At 40.3% G+C, this 18701-nt stretch overlaps 1 protein-coding gene across 2 annotated transcripts in view; it reads right to left on the bottom strand.

The window, feature by feature from the left end:
• The window catches only part of MOCOS (molybdenum cofactor sulfurase), a 210133-nt gene extending 209001 nt beyond the window's left edge, over positions 1-1132 (bottom strand). For both annotated transcript variants that reach the window (XR_009487894.1, XM_059856631.1), the window contains exon 1: positions 706-1132. Coding sequence is in view for 1 of the 2 variants with exons in the window: in XM_059856631.1 (XP_059712614.1) it covers positions 706-1117 (412 nt within the window). In the remaining variant the exon portion in view is untranslated. The remainder of the gene's footprint in view (positions 1-705) is intronic.
• Positions 1133-18701: the final 17569 nt, after the last annotated feature.

Here is an 18701-nt window from a genome sequence, read left to right as displayed (position 1 = left end):
TTACAAAAATAAAAAGAGCAGTAACACTAACTTCTCGAGAGAAAGAGTGGCCTAAATAACAGTTATAGGGCATCTAAACTGATGCTAGTTACTCTGCGTTCTACCTGGGACTTTTTGTAGGAAGATTTTTGAAGTGCCAATCCCATAAGCATTGATACTTCTTTAAACAGGACAAATTACTGTCATATAATCATATACCCATATGATCATATATAATTATATATGATCATATATATATAATCATATATAATTATATTTGAAGAAGTATGCACAAGGATGTTTAATGCTGGGGCGATAGTAACCTATAAGAATAAAAGTAGTTCACAAACATCTAACTATACCTTTCACTAGAAATGGGTTGATGTACTATTATAATGTCTCTCCTTCACCTCCCAACCCCCTTCTTAACTTCCATATCGAAATCCTGTTACTGAATCCATGGCACCTTTGAGGCACTTGTGCCGGAGGGAGGAGGACAGGGACGATAGCGAGGAGAAGGAGGACAGGGTAGGACAAGAGCTGCCTCTTGTCTCCTCACCGTGCCGCAGAAATCACTGCAGCGAGCTGAGCCCAGCACTTGCTGACAGCGTCCCCGCCCCTGCCGTCGCTTCCTCGTACCAGAGCGCTCCCGCCCGGCGCCGCTCCGAGCCGGGACTGGCCCGGGCCTCCCCCGCCCCCGGCCCGCCCCCGGCCCGCCCGCGGTACCTCGGAGCCGGGGGAACTCGCGGTCCCGCAGCGCGCTGAGCCCCTCGCCGTGCCCGTAGCCGTACTCGCAGCCGGCGGGGCGGGCGTCGAGGAAGGCGCGGAAGGAGAGCGGCTGCCCGGCCATGGCTCCCGGCATGCAGGGCCCGGCGCGGGGAGCAGCGCGGCTCCCGCCTCCGCGGAGCCTCCGCGGGCGCTGCGCTCCGGGCCCGCTCGGCCCGGCCCGGCCCGGCCGGTCTGCTCCGCCCGCCTCCCGCCCCGCCTGCCCCACATGCGCCGGGGCCGGTCCGGCCGCCGCTGACCCGGGCACTGGGGCCGGCCCAGGGAGGAGTTTCCCGTAAGGAAGAAGTTTCCCGAAGCACTGGCGGATCGGTTTGGGGGTGGCAGCAACAAGTGTACCCTCCTGTTGAGGCATGCTGTTTAAAATACTTCATGGAAATCTCTCTCTCCTAAAATTTTCCAATTCAAGCTCAGGTTTCCCTCGATGCCTCTTCCATTGCTGCTAATAGCAGAGGTCGCTTTCTCACGCCTTGCACTTGGGATACGATACTCCTGCATCAGGTCGAGCTGGCTCTCTTGGCTGTCGATGCTGTCTGTATAGCCAATGCAAAGAACCACGGCCCAAAGCCAAAGGTGTGGAATGGGCTGGTCACCAGGGGTAGAGAGAACAGGACTGTTCTCCTGTGTAAAAACCATTCCTGAAAAATCCTCTGCTTTGTCAGATATACTATAACCGTATACATAATCAAAAAAAAAAATCATAGCCAAAGGAATGTGTTTGTTGAAGTTTTTTTGTTTGTTTGCCTTGATTGTTGTTTCATTGTAGGGTTTTGTTTGGGTTTTTTGTTTTGTTGTTTTGTCATGTTGTATTCATATTAATTTTTTCCTGACATACTACTCACGATTAATTTTTCTATATACAGCTCTGCAAACTGCAGAGCATTAAATGACCTCCAATATTACTCCAATAGCAAAATAAAACTGCACATGTTAGGATGGACCTACATGCAAAAACTGGTAAGACAGACTCTCGTTAGATTGTTTGAAATGCTACTCGTGGGATGTCAGTGAAATGGGAAACTACATAGAACAAACTGCAGCCCAAACTGAACTGTAAAAACATGAAGAAAATTATAAAATAAGCCTGACATGAAATATAGCATGCTAATGTGCTTCCTGATTTATATACTAGGAATTCTTTTCTAATTTAAATACATAGCCCTGGCTTCAGGGCATATATTTCTATAACACTATAAAAAGTGTATTTGCCCCTGACTCTATTCATGATTGGGGCAGGTGTATGACATATATAGTGTATGACATCCCCAGGTGAAACTGTACACCTTTCAGCCAGCCAATGATTTTACCAAAACCAATTGCCAAATAAGTTACACCTTAAAAATTTCCTTCCAGATGAACAAAGCACCATTGACAAAAAAAGAACAGTTGTTGTCAAGTGGAGCAATGTTCCTGGCTGATCTCCTGAAGTCACTTTAAAAAAAAAATAAAACCCCAAAACAGCAACCCAACAAAAACCTTGCACCAAATAGCTTCTTAAAAGTTATTTTAACAGTTTATGAATTGCAATTTAGGAGAACCTATGCCATCACTATGATTTATTTTTTACTGCAAGTATATGTAGAAAATGTCTTCTATGTATTTTCCTTAATATTTCTAGCTTCCTGTTATCAATTTACAGAGCAATTTATTTCTATTGATTGCTGTGCATAGTTTCCTCACCATTTTCATATATTGTTTATGTCAAATAGTTGTTTTCAATCCCTTATTGAAACATCAAAACAGATGACAGAATACAGTTTTCTGATCTTACAATAAATGTGTCTTGAAGACCTAATTTCCATTCACATTTCATATATAAAATATGGTCCCTCACACTTGATTTGTGTCTCTTTTCTTTGTCCTGATTTCGGAAGATTAGTCCCTTGGAAGTAACACATACATGGAGACAGTACTAATTGGGAATGTGCTTTGTTTGCACACTGTATGTAGCCTCGTGATGATCACTGATTATTGGGTTTCCAATGAAGTGCTTAGCTAATCCATCATAAAGGCTGACCAGAGTCTTTAAACAGTAAGAGGCATTCAGGTCGCTCAGTGTCAGTATAGAAGTTTTTGTCTTTGGAGATTAGTATAACTTCTAAACAATTAACTAGGCTTTACTGTTAACTCTAATTCTGAGTTAAAAGCTGGAGATTTTGTAGGATTTCAACATGAAGCCACAACTTTCAGTTCTGAACTTGGTCACACCCAGCTTGCCTAACCACAACAAGACTATCCCAAGGCACATCTTACAGTGTTCTGCTTTGACAAGGCTGCTATAAAATTCACAGGGTAATGCTGTAGAAAGCCCAGATCTAGGGCTTTGTCTCTGCCTCGGTCTGCTGTATGAGCAGGAGAGGGTATCCCTTCCTTGTGGTAGCCTTAGATATTAATTCTTGAAAACTGTGAGTCAGAGCTTATGGGCATGATTGGATATTGCATTAAAGGGTTGAGCAGTTTGGAATCATGTTACAGGAAGCATGCAGAATAGTAAGAGCCAACATAATGCAGTATATGTGAAAACTGCAAAATAGGCCTTGGAAGGGAGGGGTATTGCTCTCAGGCAGAACTTTTCCCAGCAGAAAGCCAGATTCTCTTTGATCCTCCACTGACACTGAAAGCATTAGTGGAAATGAATGCTACAGCCATTAAATGATTGCACTAAGGTCAGCACAGCCTTACCTTTGTGCTTCGATGTTAGTAAAGGCATTATTAACTCATTGCAGCCCAGATTACACTTGTTATGTGTTCAGGACTGACATAATCCTTCTCATTTATTCATTATATGCAAAATTTAGTTCACCCTGCTGTATTCTTTTGCACGTTGCATCATGGAACAATAAAATGCTGTTTTGCTCATTGTAGAGACGAGCTAAATGTATGCACTCAGTGCTCCAGTCTCTGATTAACTGCTTGATCTGAAAAAATGTGCAGGATCAGAACTCTGATGCTGTTGCTTATTAACTGTAAACAGTTTGATTTTTGGCTTTGTTGACTATAAGGAAAACTTAACCTAAATCAGAACATGCTTACAATTAGTTTCAGAAATTCCACTTATTGTATAGCGCTTTGAGACCACCAGTTATAAAAAAGCTACTATGACACACAGAGCAAAAGTCAAGATTATAACTGTTAGTTTATTCCTGTGCAAAAAAAAAAAAAAAAAAAAAAACCAAAAAAACCCCAAAACCAAAAAAAAACCACCAAAGCCAACAAAACCACAAAAACCACAAAAAACAAACTATGCTCAAGAAAAATACAAGAATTCTTCACTTACACCTGATACTCTGTTTTGCACATATATGATTGCCCTTAGTAATGAAAATGGCCAAATTTCTCATCAGGACTAGAGGTGTCATTGTGAACTGTTTAGACATTTGGTCTACGGCAATCTTTTACTAAGGGAAAAAGGAAGTGAAAATAGGTACCTTACACCCCAGTAATTGTACTCCAGTTGTAGCTAAAGCAAGCATGACAATGCAGTTTTGGTGGCTGAAGTGGAAGTGGTCTGTTGATTTAAAGAGCAGAAAATACTTCAGCATTCAAAAGACTAACTTCAGCTCTGAAGTTGGCTCATAAAGACATTTAGGAATAAACCCCAAGTCTCACAGTAATGACTTATTAGCAGAAGAATCACTGAGAAAGCTGGCTTGCTGCATGTCCCCCAACATTACCACTAAGAGCAACCATAGGTGCTTAGTGCCACCTCAATAGCTGAAGGGAAGCACTGCAGGAAGGGAATGTGAGAGCAGACAGGGAAGCAACCCCTCACATCACTGCAGGGTGCAGTGGGAAGGACACAGCACTGGCAGAGTCATAATAACCCTGTAAGCCTCTGCATCCTCCAGTCCATTGTGGTCAACCACTTCCAGGACTGCATAGCCACATGCCTTAATCATTCCCCTGTGAGGGCCAGCATTTCTAAATAAATCCAGACCAACAGATTGAGAAGACTCCTGAAGCAGCAGGACAGGTCATACAAGAAGCTTGAGCAGAAACACAGGTGCCACAATGATTTGGTGGGGCAAGGAGGATGGGTTGCCTCTCAGTTCCCTGCCCTTTTTGCCCTCCCATTGCACTAATGCTCACCATTTCCTCACAGCTTCAGCCTACATTTGCTTCCCTCTTCTTCTTCCAGTCTATTTGCAGCACACCTTCTTATTTAGTTTGGCTAAAAGAGAAGGTGTCTACCAGTGGTGAATCCTGAGACAAGATCCCCATTCCTGAAAAAAGTAGCAACTATTAAGAGATGGGGAAAAAAACCCCTTGATAACACAGATGGCACATTCTGCCCCATTTCTCCACTCCTCTTCAGGCCTGTGTTTTGAAACTTTAAGCTCTGGAACAGAGCCGTTTACTGTTACTGACTACATCTATTCAGTGTTTGTTGCAATCAGCCCTTGTTCTGAGGCAAATCCCAATCCCAATTTAGGTAGCAGGTGGTGAACATCTAACGGGTTTAGGCCATAAGTACCGATGCTCGATGGAAGTATTTAATTCCTGCAAATGTTATTGTTAAACTTTGTGTTCAAAGGTTTTAACAGTTATTAAAATATGAATTTTTGCAACAGCATGACAAAGCTTTGTGCTTCTAATGAAAATCCAAAAGTTCAAAGGAAGACTTGATGACATAAGCCTCTGCTTTTAAAAGGCTGATTGTGTTGCAAATATGACTGCATGGGTTTGACAAACAGTAGCTAGGCCATCTTTCATTAGTCATTCTGACTGAAGCAGACTTCAGTAGAAACACAACTGCATGCACCTCTTGTCATCCTAAGAGTCAGGAAGGGCACACTAGATAGAGATGTGAGAAAAACAGAAGGACCGAATGAAACACAAACTAAAACGTGTTTTAACAAGAGGGACCAAACCTGATGTTTTTGGCAGACCTCATACCCCAGATGGAGATCAGAAGTGAATAAGGTTTGGGATTCAGGTTTTACCACTTGTCCTCACCCATAACATCTGTCCAGACAGGGCAGTTTTATCATGATTTGCCTGTTACTGTACTGTCCACAGAAATCAACATGACTGATAGTGCAGTGTTAGGTTCAAAATTATAGTCTTGGTTTCATACAACATCCACCATGACTAGATTTGCAAATGCTTGCAGTATACAAATACTTTTTGCTTTTAATGTAATGCATCCAGAAAATATAAACACTTTCTAACTCTGACAGGGCTACAAGCTTCATGAAGATATTTTACACTGAATTATTAATGTGGATTGGAGAGTCATAATCTTGCTGGTTGAGTCTTAGTGATACTGACTTTAAATGAAAAAATGGCTTTTTACAGTTACGAAATCCAAAACATTTCATACACATGCAGAAGTGCAAAGAAGATTTCTCTACTGCATAGTAGATGCAACACGTACAGATTGTTTATAACCATGAAGCTTATAATTTATACCTGTTATCACAAACTACCAAAAGTCATTTCCAGCAGGTTAGCTTTAACACACTGGCAACTTTGTAAAAAATTTAATTCTCTCTCTCTTTGAAATAACATAAGAGATTATAAAATGTACCTAAATATGCAATAATGTTTCGCATGCAACCTCCCTTTTTTAAACTTTCCATTATCATTTGATTGTTCAACTTTAAAGATTCAGAATTTTTTGTGCAGACTGAAAACAAATATGAAACAAATATGTGATGAGCTACTGTTACCAGTTGAGCTTCATTACTTTCAGTATATTGCTTTATTTTTAGGGTACCCTCTGTGTCTGTAAGGTAATATATTTGACATCTCTCTTAAAATACAAATTAAAGTATAATTTATGCTGTTGAACAACTGTTAGAGTTTAACCCAGGCCAGAAATTAAACTTCAAACAGCCACTTGCTCCCTCCCTGCAGCGGGATGGGGAAGAGACTCAGAAAAGGAACATCAAGAAAACTTGTGGGTTGAGATAAAGATAGTTTAACAGGTAAAGCAAAAGCTATGCACACAAGGAGTGTGCACACAAAACAAGGAGAAAATTCACTGCTTGCCATGAGCAGGCAAGTGTTCAGCCATTCCAGGAAAGCAGGGCTCCATCACGTTTTATGGTAACTTGGGAAAACAAACTCCATCACTCTGAACATCCCCAACTTGTTCTGTCTTCCCCCTGCCTTATCTGCTGAACATGACATCAGCACAAGTCTATGGGGCTGGATGGGATGCACCCAAGGGATCCCAGGAGAGCTCACCAAGCCACTTTCCATCATTTACAAAATCACACAATAATCTGAGTTGGAAGACATGCAGAAGGATCATCAACTCCTTAAGTGAATGGCCCATAAGGGGATTGAACCCATGAATCCTGGCATTATTTACTAGCAGTTTTGGCTAACCAGGAAAGTCACCGGTGACAGGAAGTTAGCAAGTGAAACACTCATCTACAAGAAGGGTTGGAAAGAGGATCCAGGAATTACAGTCCTGTCAGCCTGACCTCAGTGCCAGGAAAGGCCCTGGAGCAGATCTTCTTGAATGCCATCACATGGGACACACAGGACAATCAGGGATCAGGCCCATACAGTGTGGGTTTGTACAAGGCAGGCTGACTTGACAAACTGGATCTCCATCTGTGACAGTGTAACCTGACTAGAAGATGAGGGAAAGGCTGTGGGTGTTTTCTATCTAGACTTTACTAAAGACTGCAACATAATTTCCGACAGCATTCTCATGGAGAAACTGGCTACTAGTGGCTTAGACAGGTGCACTCCTTACTTGGTAAAAAAACTGTCTGGATGGCTGGGTCTAGAGAGGGGTAGTGACTGGAGTTACATCCACCTGGTGCCTGTCACCAGTGGAGCTCCCCAGTACTTGAGCCAGTTCTGTTTAAATCTTTATCCATGATCTGTGTGAGGGTATTATCAGTTGGCAGATGACACCAGGCTGGGAAGGATTATTGATCTCCTTGAGGGTGGGAAGGCTCTACAGAGGAATCTGGATAGGCTGGATAACGTGCCAAGACAAACAGTGTGAGGTTCAACAAGATGACCTGCCAGGTCCTGCACTTGGGTCATGATAACCCAACGCAGGGCTATAGGCTAGGGACTGAATGGCTGGAAAACAGCCCAGTGGAGAAGCACCTGGGGGTGCTTGTTGATAGCGGCTGAACATGATCCAACAGTGTGCTCAGGTGGCCAAGAATGCCAAAGGCATCCTGCCTGTATCAGAAACAGTGTGGCCAGCAGGACCGGGTAAGTGGCCAGCATGCTGTACTCGGCCCTGGTGAACCCACATCTGAAATCCCATGTTCAGTTTTGGGTTCCTCACTACAAGAATGGCATTCAGGTGCTGTAGCATGTCCATAGAAGGGTAATGAAGCTGGTTAAGGGGCTGAAGCACAAGTTTTATGTGGAGCAGCTGAGGGGCCTGGGGTTGTTTAGCTTGGAAATAAGGAGGCTCAAGAAGGATGTTACTGCTCTACACAACTGCCTTAAAGGAGGATGTGGACCGGTGGGGGTTAGTCTCTTGTCCCAGGTAACAAGTTACAGGACAAGAGGAAATGGCCTCAAGTTGCACCAGGGAAGGTTTAGACCAGATATGAAGAAAAATTTCTTCAATAAAAGGTTATCTGATTCTGGAACAGGCTGCCCAGGGAAGGGATTGAATCACTATCCCTGGAGGTATTACAGAGGCAAAGTGTAGATGTGGCACTGAGGGACAAGGGTCAGTGGCGGATTTGGCAGTGCTGGGTTTTCTGTTTGGTTAATATTCTTGAAGGTCTTTTGCAAACTAAATAATATTATGATAAGGTGTAAGCACTGCTCAGCAGTAACAAAAACACCTCTGTTACCACTACTGTTTCCAGGACAAATCCAAAATATAACTCCATAATAGCAGACAATTATTTTAATCCCAGCCAAAACCAATTTTGACACTTCTGGCAGCACACTGAGGCATTGTGAATAGTGGTTTTGATGACAAATTTTTGCTATACAGAATATTTCTCATAAAAATACTCATTTTCAAACAGAAGAGCCTTTATTTCAAAGACACCGTGCTCTTCCTTTCTGAAGTGCAAATGAGTGCTGGGAAAAATGAAGATTACTTTTGTTAATTTAAAATAATCTTATTGTTAATGAATTTTGACAGTCTTTTTTGTTCTTGCAGATAGTTTTCAAGCTATAGCACACAGTTCACCAAGTAAAAATACCCTTTGTACACACAGAATCCGACATTAGATCTAGTGGTTTGGGTTTTATTCTTGAAAATGTTGGAAACACATTGTAAGAAGATATTGCCTCCAGTTTGGGACTAGAAGCTTTATTAAGTAATTATTGTTGGTCTTTTGTCATTTTGGCCTTTTTCAAAGTGATTTTTACTAGCCAGCAATTAAAAAATAAAAATAATAATAAAAAAAATTGATCTTGCATTTGATGGAGTCTCAGCTACCTAAAAATCTTCTATACTAAATTCTGAGAAGCACTGCAAGCATCATTCATAGCTTTAGAAATATTGCTTAGGAGTCTTATTTTATGTAAGAGAGTAATTATGCCATCGGCAATGATCAGGAAGTTAGATGTGATACAATGACCGGTAGCCAGGTTTTCACACACCTATAAGCAATCTGTTAGCTCAAATTGAACTGGGAGAAGGAAACTATCATATTAGTATGCATCTGTGATTCTGCAGCAGGGTGAAATAAATCCCATTAGAGAAGGGAGAGGGCCCTGGGTTTGAGAAAGTAATAATAAGACCAGAAAAAGGAAGGTCTTAGGTTGCTGTTGTGGCTTAACCCAGAAGGCAGCTGAGCGCCATGCAGATGTTTGCTCAGTCCCTACCATGTGGGATGGAGGAAAGAGTCAGGAAAAAAATTAAAGTTGGTGGGTTGAGATGCAGACATTTTCATGGGACAGGAAAGGAAAATAATACTTATTATAAAAGAATATACAGAATAAGTAATGCAGAATCCAGTAGCTTACCACTGCCTGACCAATGCACAGCCAGGCCATGAGCAGGGAGTTGCCACCCTCAGGCTCATCTCCCCCAGTTTTATTGCTGACCATGATGCTGTATGGAATTGAAGAACAACTCATTTACTGCTGGCACAAAAGCTTGAGTCCCAGGGGCATTTTAACACAAAGCAGTGCAGCATCTCAGGCTTCTGCCACTTAGAAGCAAGCATCTCCAAATATCTCCACAGGCCCTTTCCTCTAACCTATGAGCAGATTAAGGAATGAGTGACAGAAATCAGCTCATCAGGAAGCAATATAAACTAATAGAAACAAACCACAGTCCAATAAGCTTATAAAGAAGTACATTCTGTTCAGATAATCTGTTTGTCTCAAGTCTGACTGAAAATAAACTGCTTCCTGCAGCTGGTGTTATGAACAAGTGCACTGACAAGTGATAAATCCTGAAAGTTGGTGCTTATAGGGTTGCATAACTGTGTCCAAATCCCTAAATCAAAAGAGCAACTTCAAATCCTACTGCACAAGGATGCTATTAACACAGTTCACAGGGTCTCCTGCGGTATAGGTTCCCTTAGTGCTTCTAGTCTGTTGCCAGACTACATGCAACAAAAAAATGTTTAGTCCCAGTGGATTTATCCAACCGGATCAGTCTGACTCCAGAGTATTGTGTATCCCAAACCTTCTTCCCACTCTGTATTCACAATCAAACACATTTTAACTTAGCCTATTGTCTATTTCTGGATAAAAAAAACTGTACCATTTTGCTGAATCACCGAATTGTTTGGGTTGAAGGGATCTTTAAAGCACATCTTGTCTTCATCTTGAGCCACTCATGTGTCAAGTAGATCACACTACTCAGAGCTCCATCCAATCTGGCCTTGGACAGTTCCAGGGATGGGTCATTTACCACCTCTCTGAGCAACCTGTTCCAGTGTTCTAACAGTCTAATTTATGACAAGAGAGCTGCCTCCCAACACCACTGGTATCAGTGAGGGGCACTAGAAGCACGTTTTGGACTCTAAAGACTTCAGGATTTGATTCAAGTCTGTGGTTTGTAATATTCAAGAACTACACTGCCTAGCCAAGGAAAGGAATAATCACTTTGAATCTAAGAAGCTGATAATGGAATTGAAATTAAATCACTGCACAATTTAACTTGTGCCAATTTACAGGTTAGAGTTTGGAGTCAGTCGTACCACAGCAACATGCCAAATCTTAAATTTCAAGCTATACCCTTTAAAAGTTTTCACTTAAATTTTTTATGCTTCCCTTTATAAAAAATTTAAGGAGAGGGAGTTTTTCTGCAATTAAGAAATACTTCATGAACTTTTAGGAGGGACTACATGTTTCAAAAAGTTGGGATGTAGCATTCTGTAATTGGAGTTGACACTTGGCATAGTGAACATGCACACTTGACCCTGCCAGAGTGTCCCCTAATCTTGGAGACATCCTTCTACAGCATCTGACCAGCAGGCAGCAGCCCTATGTCAGCTCTCCAGCTTGCTGAAATAGGTGGGTAGAGGAGCAGAAATAGCCAGAATTTATGTGCACAACAAAGAATCAGGGGATTTGTAAAAAGAAAATGAAAAAGGAATGATTTCTAGCTTTTGTCAAATTAATAGAAAATATTAACACCATAAGAAAATAGGAGAATTTTGCATAAAAGTAAAAGGGCAGGTGAAGCACAAAGCAAGCACCTTTTCAAACAACAATGTGACACCTACCTGCCAAGTGGCATATAATGAAAAGGAGGTTATGTCAGACCTTAACAGGCAGGTCTGAGAGACTTGTTACACTAAAAGTGCTCAGATTTGGGGTTGGTATTTTTTGGTCTTTACACGGCCTCTTAGGCACTAGCAGCTGAAGAAAGAGAGGGAAAGGGAAGCTCTGTAAATAAGACAAAAAAGGGAAATCAATCTCATAAATGCTGTGGTATGGATATAATGAATATAAATGCAAACCTATTACCTACAGCAACAAGAAGTTACTTCTGGGATTTCCCTTTGGATGGCTGAGAGTATCTCAGCTTTTCCATATCTAGCCAAAACTCTGGTTAGGTGAATCTCTGTGTGCTGACAGTCTTGGTAGATTTGCTGTGTGGGTCTGGCAGCAGTGCTCTTGCAGCCTTGTGCTGACATGTAAAGTTCATAATTTCTAAGATTCTTGAATTTATAATGAGAAATTACTTTCACTTTGGAAAAAATGTTGCCATACAGCTTTAAATTTTTCAGCAGCCGAGTCATCCAAAGTAACCCTGTTGTGCATCATGTGAGTTCTTCAGTCAGTAGTCTGTGGCCAGGTAGTGACTGGAAAGATAATCTACTTTGCTCAGTGAAATGCAACCAAGGCTTTTTGGGCTAAATTGCACTCTTAACAATTTCCTGCTAGCAGCAACTGTACAGTAGTTAATATTAAGAAAAGCATTGATATGCAACTGCCTGCACCTAGTCAGAACTAAAACCATGTAAATCCTAACAACTACCACAAATTACATTTTTGTTCATTAAAACTTCATGTAAATGAAGAAAATGTCACTTGTCCACACCCCAGTTTTAGTGTGGTTAATAAAAAGAAGTACTAGCTTGCAGCAAAAGAGAAGGGACCATGTCAATGTTTGTAAAAGTGTTATTGGCAAAGTAAATAATTTATTTGCAGTAATGCTCAACATTTTTGTCTCAGGATACAGATCCAAAAATTGAAGAAAATAATGTGCAGAATGTCACTTTTTTCTTATGAAGAGTTTGAAATATTACACAAGGAGACAAGTAAAACTCTATTAAATGGAGACCAAGACCTGTCTGATATTTTGAATTTCCCAGATCAGTTTACTCTTTGGTAATTTCATTATCAAACAGTACTTTGGTAATAACAAAATACAAGCTTGGGATCCTTACAGCACAACATTTTTAACATGTTTCAAGAGTCAGAGAAATCTTCAGGGTAGTTAGAGATGAAGCCAGCCCCTTTCTTCACTTCACATACTTTCTTCTTTTCTACTCGGGAGAGATAGTTGCCGTTGTCTCAGGGAGAGAGAAGAAAATCTCTCTTCCTGTTAGAAGTTGAAAAGTGAAATTCTTGGAATTTTTTCTTCCTCAAACAACACTTTGAAAAGATTATTAAAAACTCCAAACCTGTCATTCCAGGTTGTATAAACCCTTCTAGGTTTATGGCTGACAAATATTACACCTGTAATATTTGTATTTCTTCACCTGTAAGCACACTGTATAATAAAGCCATTAATAATAACAGTTCTTTGGCTTACATAGTGCTTCTCAACTGAAAGATTTAATAAAAACAGTCCACAAAGCTTAACATTCACAAGGGATTTAAAACCTCAGTACTCCGTAATATAAACCAGCCCTACTATGAGGCAAAAAGAACAGCAGGGATAAAATTCTAAATTATTTCAAAATATCATTGATTTAGTTTCCTTTTGCCTTTCTGTGGAGCATATATATATATATTACTTGTCTTTCTCAAGGGCCAAACATTGTTGTGGTCAATAAGATAATGATTTTTGTTCCTACTCTGATTTTCAGACAGAAAAGCCATGAGGTATGGCTGAGATACCATTGTATATTACCAGGCTGCCTTTGAGTTGATCAGACAGAATGATTTAGACACCACCAAAAACACAGACCTGCAGTATAAATTTTCCCTTCTCAGTCCTATACTTTGACCAGTAGATCACACTTGTGCTCCCTGGAGCCTAATGCCTTCAGCATTTTCACAGCCATTGTGTAAAATATGGTAACCAGGACCCCTTGTAGCACAGAAAGAAATGATGTATTGCTACATGTATACCTCAAAGATGTGTATATTATCCTCTTTTATGATAATCTTTCGCAACATAGCAAGTGGTGCTTCTTTGTATTGTGTTTTGAAAGAGGTTACATTTTTAAAGTAGAAAACTGATGCAAAGAAAAAAATTGGAGTATATTTCGTATGAAAATTTCTGAAATCAGAAAAACACTCATTTTTTAAAATTAATGGTGTTCATTGCTTCTTTGCAAGAAAGTGAATGATTAAGGACATTTGTCAACTTCTATTGAGAATTAAATCTTCAAAGAACAAGAGACTAGGTTGCCACAGTATTTGTTGTAACTATCACACTACATCCTAACAGAATGATGAGCAACAATCATCTTCAGCTTGCACACATGCAATAGTCATCCCTGAAAGCTTTTCAAATCCCAGTGCAGGTGGTGCCAACAGAAAGGATCAGAAAGTGATGAGCATGTGAGAGGATGGAGAGGAGTTATACTGGCAGACACAGTCAGAGGATTTTGAACAGAGCTTTACCCCCATCATGTACAGCTTTGTCCCAAGTTTCTAAGCTCTGTACTGCAGCCAGGATAAAGCCACTCATTTAGGAAACATTGCAGAAAATTTGAACGTTGTGAACAAACTCCTTTCATAAATCCACTGGCACTAGAACCACAACCAGGACTTCAAGTCTTGTGTGAGTCTTGGCATTCATGAACCACCAACATCAATACATTTGTGCTATCACATATGACTTACTAAATTAACATTATGATAATTTTATGATATTACAGTAAAGTGACTCTATTCCTCATTCTTCATTTAACAGCAAAGCTATGTCTGAAAAGCATATGTGGCAAAACTGTACACACTAACATTATAATACCTATTGCTTAGCAAGCTACTTAATTTAGGTTTTTGAGATAACAACTCTGGTATAATCTGTTTTTCTATTTTTAATGTTATTCCTTCATTTTTACTTTAAAGCACAACTCCTACCACTCTTAAGTGTTCACATTACTGACACACAGCTCCCCTTACCTGCAAGCCATTGCCCTTCCTTCCACATAGGCTCACTGCACACACAGAATCTTGCAACTAATTTGAAGTTCCTTTCCTTTAAAGAGATGAAGAACAGACTGGGGACAAGGACACTATCACTTCCAATGAGATGTAGTGAAAAGCAGAAGGCTTAGTCCTTCCTCAGAAAGACCCACAGGGCCTGAAGCAGAAAGCAACATTCAGGCCTGGAAGTGCAAGATCCAAATCTGAAAAGCCTCAATAACATGTGCTTCTTCACTGACTAAATACTTGTAAGATTGACAAAATCAGCATTCTACAGCATGCTGCCGTGTACTGGGAATATCAGTTAATAATGGTGGAGGACAGAGAGAAATCAGCCAAGGGACAAAGGCCATACATGCAGTACATCCTCCACATGAAGTTGCTGGCCAGGCTGCAGTGCTGGAGAACATGTCCTACTGCATGCTCTAGCCCACATCCCTTCTCAGTGGAACAGCTGGGTGACCTAGTGACAGAAAGCACCAAGCAATTCCTTGGCCTCCTCAAGTGATGTGCATATATAACCTAGAAGAAACCCTTTATTTTTTTTTGGTAGCCCGAGTTCCTCATGCACAGCTTGAAGATGTCATTAGCACTTCCTCTGAACTCATCTGTACTGAATTGTAAAAAACGTCTCAATATTTTTGCATTTCTGTCTGACAATAATTGGGGTTAATTGATGATAATGGTAGGGGTAATTAGTTTTAACAGGCACTAAGGCCCATAACCCAAGCCTCTTATGACAGAAATAGAAAAGCAGTCAAAGTGGGGCATGAGAAATAACACAGCATCATCCAGTCATCTGCAAATGTCAGGGAGTGGAGATTACCTAAGCATTTGTATGCACTTCCATATGATTGCATGCAAACTACTTTAAATAAGGTGAAATCTTTGGCACGGTACAGTTATTACATTTTTGGTATTGCCATTGCCCAAAATACAGCAACTGAGTATTTGCCAACAAACACTCCAGCATCACGTTGGGATGTTGGACCACTTTGTCCAGGAAGGAAAAACTCCTTGAACTATTGTTGAACGAACACTAGATGAAGGGGTTGGTGCCAAGTTAAATCTTTTACTTTTCTGTAGGTTCCCCCCCACCCCCTCCAAGTTTTATGAAGCATCCCATCTGAGAATAGAAGAGAAAGCAAAGTCAAAAGCAGAAGTTCTCATTCTTCAGACTAGTACAGCAGCCTGAAATCTTGAAAAAATCAAAATACTCTGTCTCACTTGTTCTTTCCACACAGCCCTTCCATTACCTCCCCCATCAAGGGTTTCCTTGTAAGCCTGGCACCTCTTGGGCTGGCATCAGGCTTTTTAGGCTGTGCCTCCCTAACAGTGAATTCAGGTGACCCATGACAGCTGTACCCACCAGCCACCACCCATGTTCCTGCTGATCAGCTGAGACTGGCCTACACATGGTGTGCTGGGACCCATTTCCACACCTTATTAAAGGTACTATTTTACTGCAATACTGGGGTGGGTGGGTGAGAAAGTGGAATCACTAAAAATCAGCATTAGTCCAGTTTTTAATGCAAGTACAGCAAAGCATAGAAATGTATTAGTCTGTGAAATTCATCAGGGTGTAGGGAAAATCACATATCCTATTTGGACCTTAAGAGCAGCTTTAATTTTGGAGTCAGCACTTGGAGCAATCATTTCATCTAAAGTTAATGAAACCCACATTTTAAAATCAACTTGTTCCCGAAAGCCTGACAAATATTTGAGATTGAGATACAAATATTTGAGAAGAAACAGGATTGTGTTCCAAGGATGAAGGGTAGATGACTGTTCCTAGGACTACAGCATAGCAGTAACTTTTGAGATTCTTGGCTAGGCTGATGGAAGGTGACTGGGGGTGCAATCACAGTGTGACAAGGAAAGTTTACAGCTCGATGACATAAAAGCCTGATTTTAAATTTTCCTAAAGTCTTTAAAACAGATATTAAAATAATAATGCAGGCAGCAAGCATTTGTAATCCCACTGAGCTCAATTACTTTTGAATGTGCTCAGCACTTTTGAACACTAAGCTATTTATTTACTTGTCTATGTGTATGTACAGGCACATTTCTGAATCTTGTTTTAGACAAGCAAACACAGGGTTTAATCTTTCCACTGTTTTACCCTAAAATGCTATTATATATCCTTTTAAAGGAATAGGCTGCCTTCATTTCTTTTTTCATGGGAATAATCTGTGTTTCAAACACCAACAGCAAGACAAACCAGAGACATCATTTTACAATTTCAGTGTCACCTACTCGAGCCTGGAACATCAAAGCTGGATAGCCCCTTCACATTGTTACAGAGCAAATGTGAGTGAAAGATGATTGTAAGTTTAGCCTTGAGACTGAGAAATGGGTGACTGTTAGCAAGATGTCCTATCTGTCACCCATTTTCACCAAACAGCTTTTAATCTACTGACTGTTAGCAAGATGTCCTATCTCTCACCCGTTTTCACCAAACAGCTTTTAATCTACTGATAACTGCACATAACTAAGTTGAATTGTTATGCCACTATCTTATACCCCTGCCCTACTTACAGGAACACTGAATTCAATCCAAGAATTTTTAAGTGTTTTGTGAATGCTGGCACTATGAACATCATCACAGTTGCCCTGTAAAAGGAATTGGACATCTCTACCATACAACACATTTCAAAGTCACCAGGGAACTTTTTGGGAGGCGTGGGTATGCTATCAGTTGTAAGGTTCATCTAATATACTGTAAATTATTAGGCCATAAAACCAAAAGGAACTGGCTATAATCCTGTACCCACACTGTGCAATGCATATTAGAGGAATACTCTGAATGAATTTATGTTTTGGTGGGAAAAAAGGCCCCACAATCTTGATATGCCAATTTCCAGTTATGTGCAATCTGAAAATATCTCAGGCAAACTGCTCCAATTCCAAGTGACCTCATAGCTAAAAATTAAAAAACATCAGCTTTATTGTTGTAGATTATATTCAAGTATTATCATTGTTTTCCAAAATAGACACAGGAATGTTAATATCTTAATATAATTGATAGAATTTCTATATGCATGTATATATATATATATATATATAAATATATAAATATATATATATATATATAAACCATCATTTTCCAATGAAAACATCATAAATACAAAGTTCCATTAAAAACTCTGAGATGATATTCAGGTAAATTCTCTACATAGTTTAGTGTCATTTATGCTGCAGGAAGACCTTTAGCCTTATTGCTTGTGAAAAACCAGACATGAGCAATCAGAATCGTTAGAAAATGTCATCCTGATGCTGCCTTTTAACATTCCATCTAGCACAGCATTCATCTTTAACTGACTTCAGAGGCTACGCCGTAGGAAATATTTTCCAGAAATTTTGTGGATAGAAGATAATATACAATAGTGACTCTATTAATATTTATGGTTCCAGGAAACTCATGGCAGAAGAGGTTTCCAAATTAAGCCAAATGTCTCCTTGAACCAGGCATCAAGAACATCAGCAGAAATGCTAATATGAACCCTTGCCAGTGGCACAGTCATGAATCTCCAGGCTTAGACTGAAGAGAATGAGCCCTTTTAGTATATTTAGAAACATTGAGTGTTGTGGCAAGTTTAAAACCAGAAACCCTTTCTCCTTGCTATATGAATAAAGTCTTTCCTTTTGCTGTTTATTTCTGGTTTTCAGCCAGGGGAAGAACATCCCTGCAGCCTCTGATTTCAGTGTTTTTCTGAGCCTTCAGGAGCTGGAGGATTTAATTTTTATCACCAGTTCTAAACAGTGCCTGGCAGGATGCATCTGCAGTGACAAGCTCTCTGTCAGGAAAACCTGGAGCACCCAAATTGTTCCTTGTATCTTCACTTTTGAGGGCCAGCTTTAATGTTAAAATAGAGTGCCACTTAAAAACTAAGTGGAAGACACTAACTTCCTCTGGGAATGGTTCAGATCTGCAGGTGTCCTTAAAAGGAATTCCTGATGCATTTTCACTCAGTCTAGTATTTCTTCATTTCCTTTGACTCTGAGGGTAAGACAGGCCACTAAGGTTGCCTGGGTGGGGAAAGGCAAAGAGATGGCTTCAAGTTCCCTGATTTTGATGAGATGAGCACTCACTATACAGAGAAGGATGTAAAGAAACTGAAAGTGTTTATTGTGCACTATTTCATCTGCAAGTTGATTAAACAATTTCCAGGGAAGTCATTTTCTACTGGAAGATTTCAAGT

The sequence above is a fragment of the Haemorhous mexicanus genome, chromosome 1, assembly GCF_027477595.1.
Source record: "Haemorhous mexicanus isolate bHaeMex1 chromosome 1, bHaeMex1.pri, whole genome shotgun sequence".
Lineage (NCBI taxonomy): Eukaryota > Metazoa > Chordata > Aves > Passeriformes > Fringillidae > Haemorhous > Haemorhous mexicanus.
The sequence above is the reverse complement of the archived record's forward strand: the minus strand, read 5'-3'. Positions and strand labels throughout refer to the sequence as shown.